Here is a 5,000-nt window from a genome sequence, read left to right as displayed (position 1 = left end):
AATCAAGACGGATACCTTAAGATAATAGATAAACGCCTGGTACCCCAATTTCGTGAATGGTTTCCTAACAATAACGGAATATTCATGCATGACGGGGCCCCATGTCACACAGCCAGAAGAGTTTCTAGTCATCTAAAAGATCTTAACATCAAAGTGCTTGATTGGCCTGGAAATAGCCCAGATATGAATCCTATTGAAGGTTTATGGAAAGACTTAAAAGATGAAGTCAGCTAAATTGAATGTACCAACAGAGTACAACTCATCCAGCGGTTGATAGAGGTTTGGCACAGAAATCCAGATATCAGGAACATAGCACAAGACTACATTAGAAGCATGCCAAGACGTGTTGAAGCAGTTATTAGAGCCAAAGGAGGTCCCACAAAATACTGAGATGATATATGTATAAAGGAAAACAAATAAAACATATTTACTGTCTAAAAATTTCCTTCTGTCAATAAAAATGAGAATAAATCAGTTGAATGGCCAGAATTGTCTATTCATTTTCCCAGTACTGACATATATATATATATATATATATATATATATATATATATATATATATATATATATATATATATGCATACACACACACACACACACACACACACACACACATATATACATATATATATATATATATATATATATATATATATATATATATATATATATATATATATATATATGTATGTATATGTATGTATGTATATGTATATATATATATATATATATATATATATATATATATATATACATATTTTATATATACATATGTATGTATTGGTGTGTGTGTGTGTATGTGTACTAAGTAAATCCGCAGCCTTTGTTTATCGATCATTGACCTGAGGCGATGATCACGTGTAGATTTGACTGACAAGCCAGATAGGTAAACGATGGAGAGGTCTGAAGGCCGAGACTAGAGGACTTGTTGTATGACATTTGTTGCATAACATTTTGCTAAATATCTCGATATTGAATGAAAATTAGATAATAAGACAGGTCTCCAAATTAAAAGGCATCATTGTTTATGTCGCTATATTACCGCATCCTGCTTATAGTATATCATACCTGCATAATATGGCATAGAGGTTCTGACGGTATATATACCCTCGAAACAGTCTATATATAGTCTATAAATTCAGTATTTTTTTTATATATATATAACCTTACAAAGAGCACGTACACGTTTATATAATCATACCAAACAGGCTGCTGATTTGCATGTTATACAAAGCAAGCACACGCAAGACAAGAATGTAATCTAAATTTCATCATTTGTTATCTTTTTATTGTTATTATCACAATTATTATCATTATCTTTATTGATTTCATCGTTATTTATATCATTATATTTAATATCATTATCATCATCCTCATTATCATAAGCTGCCTGTCCTTAAAAATATTTGCGCTCGTTTTAGTATCTACTTTTTAACAAGTCATACTTTACGACATAATGTTTGTTATCATAATTATCCATGATTAACTACTTGTTATTTCATTATTGATGTAGTTGTCAATAAGCATTTTCAAACAAAAATACTTCTCCAACTTAAATCTTTGCGCTCGTTCTCCTCATAGTTTGTTGACAAAAAACAGCTGATCAAAACAAATAAGGTGAGACGCCAAAAATCTTTCAATTTTAACGATTGTGCTTTAGATGTCGCTCGATTTTCTTGATACATGGCTTTGATTTAAGCAAAACATTAAAAGGAAGCACCACGGATAGGGAAATTAGCGAAGATAATTTGATTTACGCAAGAATCTTCATAGCGAAATATAAGGTCCTTTTTCACTGATACTCCTTCAGTGCAAAAAACAGACGACATCAAACTTATTCACTTTGCAATGCATGAAAGACATAAATACATTGAAAAACGTGATGATCTGCCTATCAGCTGTAGGTCAGTGAATTACCAAGTATTTTCATTGCCTTTCAGTATTAGCAATTCACACATCACTTGTAGACATTACTTATTGCCTTTATTAAGTGTCTACATATCTTTCTATCCAGCGGGAAAAAGATATCTTTCTTTCAATTAAAGCATTCGCCTTGGCCTCCATGCTCCACCAAAGGCCAACAAATGTTGACCAAGCTGCGACCGGTTCCTTATTTGATGAATCGACCAGAAGTCCAGTCTAGCCTGAAAATAAAAGGACGAGATTTAATGGCCACTGTTTCTGTGATCACTTTCATCTCCCTCAGGATGACTACCTGTTTTGAAATCTGATTGCTTCATTAACCTTCACTTCCACAGATTAACTTATGTGGCAGTGGGTCTAATATATATATATATATATATATATATATATATATATATATATATATATATATATATATATATATATATATATATATATATATATAATATATATATTATATATATATATATATATTATATATATATATATATATATATATATATATATATATATATATATATATATATATATATATATATATATATATGTATATATATAAATATATATATATATATATATATATATATATATATGTGGTAGTGGGTGTTATATATATATATATATATATATATATATATATTATATATATATATATAATATATATATATATATTATTTTATATATATTATTATATATATATATATATATATATATATATATATATATATATTTATATATATATATATGTATATATATATATGTATATGTATATATGTATATATATATATATTTTTTTTCTAACATCATAGCTTCTTTCTCAGTATCTTCTTGCAATACTAATATTTTGCTAGATGGTAGGTAAGATTATTCACATGATTTTTTCATATTATGTATATCATTTCATTATTAACCCTTAATCCAAAACCATAAAGAAACTGCCATCAAACAGACATGTTTGTCATTTTTTGATTATGTAAGCAGAGTTATCATACACTTATTCAGGCATACAGGAACATGTCATATCTATAAGCATCAATGAAAATATGAGAATAATCAAAGTTTTTCCTCCTGAATATTGGTTAAATCCCTTGGAGCTTCAGCTAAGATGAGAGATGAATGAAGATAAATAATTCTGTAATGTAAGATGTGTAATTGGCAACTTGATATTGCATTTTCTTCATGATTATTATGATATCAATGAGTAGTTTAGCTCTAGTATTGTGCATTATTCTTTTTCATTGATAACTTTTGCTGCATTTGCTATACTACTCTCTTTTATCTCACTTGTCTTTCTAATTCTAATGGATTGTGTATTAAAACTTATATTGCATATGTTACATTGCAAAATTATTCATTCTCATTCATACCATTTTTACATTTGTCATAATGTCATATATTATTAGAATTTGATTCCATATATTCATTTTGATACACAATGGCAGAGTTCCACCAGTAATGACTTTTGTGAATCACCCAATTGTACAAAGTACTTTATTTTGACTCGTATAAATCTAGCATGAAAGTTTTTGCCATTGTAATGATTTATTATTATTTAAAGTGTAATAGTTTTAATACTTTTCAACATTATAGGTAATATATCCCCTAGCAAAATATAATTACTTTAATTAAGAGCTACTTATTAGTCAACATCATATTGTTCATGAAGAGCTTAATTTTCTAATATTGCATGACTAATTAGATATATGAAAAAGGTAAAAGATGTCAATACCTTATACTTTTTGCAGGATTGCAATGCTTGCTACATGGCTCCACTGCAGCTGGTTTATGAGAAACTTCCCTTAAAAAAGATTTCTAGTTTTGCTGAAAATGGTAAGTTGGGTTTTTGGTTTGGTCTTAATTTGTTATGATCTGAAAAAGTATGACGTGTCATATATATATATATATATATATAATATATATATATATATATATATATATATATATATATATATATATATATATATATATATATATAATATATATGTATATTTATGTATTTATTTATTTATTTGTCTAATACAACTCAGACAGACATTGGAGACATTTTGACTACATTTATCACACTGGTTCATGTACTGCTTCCAGGATTCGAGGCCTTCTCAAGTATGCTGCATACTTGAAATTATATTTGTATTTTGTCTTTCTATTTTGTAATAGGATTTTGCAAAGTATTTGAGATTTTATTATTCTGTGGGTTTCATTTAGTCTGTTAAGATGATTATATGAATACTTGGATGCATATTTTGGGTTATTCTGTTGATACTTTTATCACTGATATAATTTTCATATATAAGAACAAGGGAAAGGAAAAGGGTTCTAAAAGTGAGAGGAAGGACATAATACAGACAAATAATTTATTTATATTTTTCACTCTTGCATACAATCTCCTCAGTGTTGGGAGTATGAGAAAATGATTACAAAATTTTATATAGAATGCATTATTTTCTTTCTGTAATCACTAATTTATTACTTTTATACTGTTTTTTCCCAGACCATGTAAAACAAAAATGTTGTCTAAGTAACACAGTGAATATGTAAAGGGTCAGTATATTTTTTCTTTCTTTCTTTCTTTTTTACAAATCTTTTTAGCAGTACCAGTCAGTATCAAACTCTCATATTTTAATGGAATTTAGTTCAGCCCCTCAAATAGAGGCAACATATTTTTCCACTTGACCCAGTGATCATTTCTTTTTCAGCCGTTGTTGTAAGCAGTGAGTGAATGACAGCAACGGCCACCATGGATGGCTCGGGTTCGGACACAAAGGTACATGGCAGCGCAATCGAATTTGTTGCCATTAAGGAAGAGAATACTGAAGACATCATTGAGGAGGATTTCCAGGAAATAAAAGAGGAAATTATTGAAGAAGTAGAAGAAGATAATGCTGTCTACATAAAGACAGAAGAGGATGCAAATGCAGGTCATGAATGTCGTCCAGTCTCCAAAGAAGTCAAAAGTCCTGGTGAGGAAGCGACTGAGAATGACCCAGACGTCGTGATGTGTGAAGACGTGGATCCATTATCATCAATGGCAGCTGCGACTGAGGATTGTGGGAAAGTGTGCTCATCAGATGGCGATC

General features: G+C 29.0%; 1 protein-coding gene across 1 annotated transcript in view; it reads left to right on the top strand.

The window, feature by feature from the left end:
• The first annotated feature begins 1,566 nt into the window (after positions 1-1,566).
• Positions 1,567-5,000, top strand: part of LOC122252358 (uncharacterized) — a 4,503-nt gene continuing 1,069 nt past the window's right edge. Inside the window, exons 1-3 of the mRNA XM_043014796.2 lie at positions 1,567-1,617; positions 3,669-3,753; positions 4,620-5,000. The exon at positions 4,620-5,000 is cut by the window's right edge and continues 1,069 nt beyond it. Of these exons, the coding sequence (XP_042870730.2) occupies positions 4,643-5,000 (358 nt within the window). The 5' untranslated portion in view covers positions 1,567-1,617; positions 3,669-3,753; positions 4,620-4,642. The remainder of the gene's footprint in view (positions 1,618-3,668; positions 3,754-4,619) is intronic.

The sequence above is a fragment of the Penaeus japonicus genome, unplaced genomic scaffold (assembly GCF_977035675.1).
Source record: "Penaeus japonicus unplaced genomic scaffold, GWHDUDI00000001_assembly GWHDUDI00000034, whole genome shotgun sequence".
Taxonomy (NCBI): domain Eukaryota; kingdom Metazoa; phylum Arthropoda; class Malacostraca; order Decapoda; family Penaeidae; genus Penaeus; species Penaeus japonicus.
The sequence above is the reverse complement of the archived record's forward strand: the minus strand, read 5'-3'. Positions and strand labels throughout refer to the sequence as shown.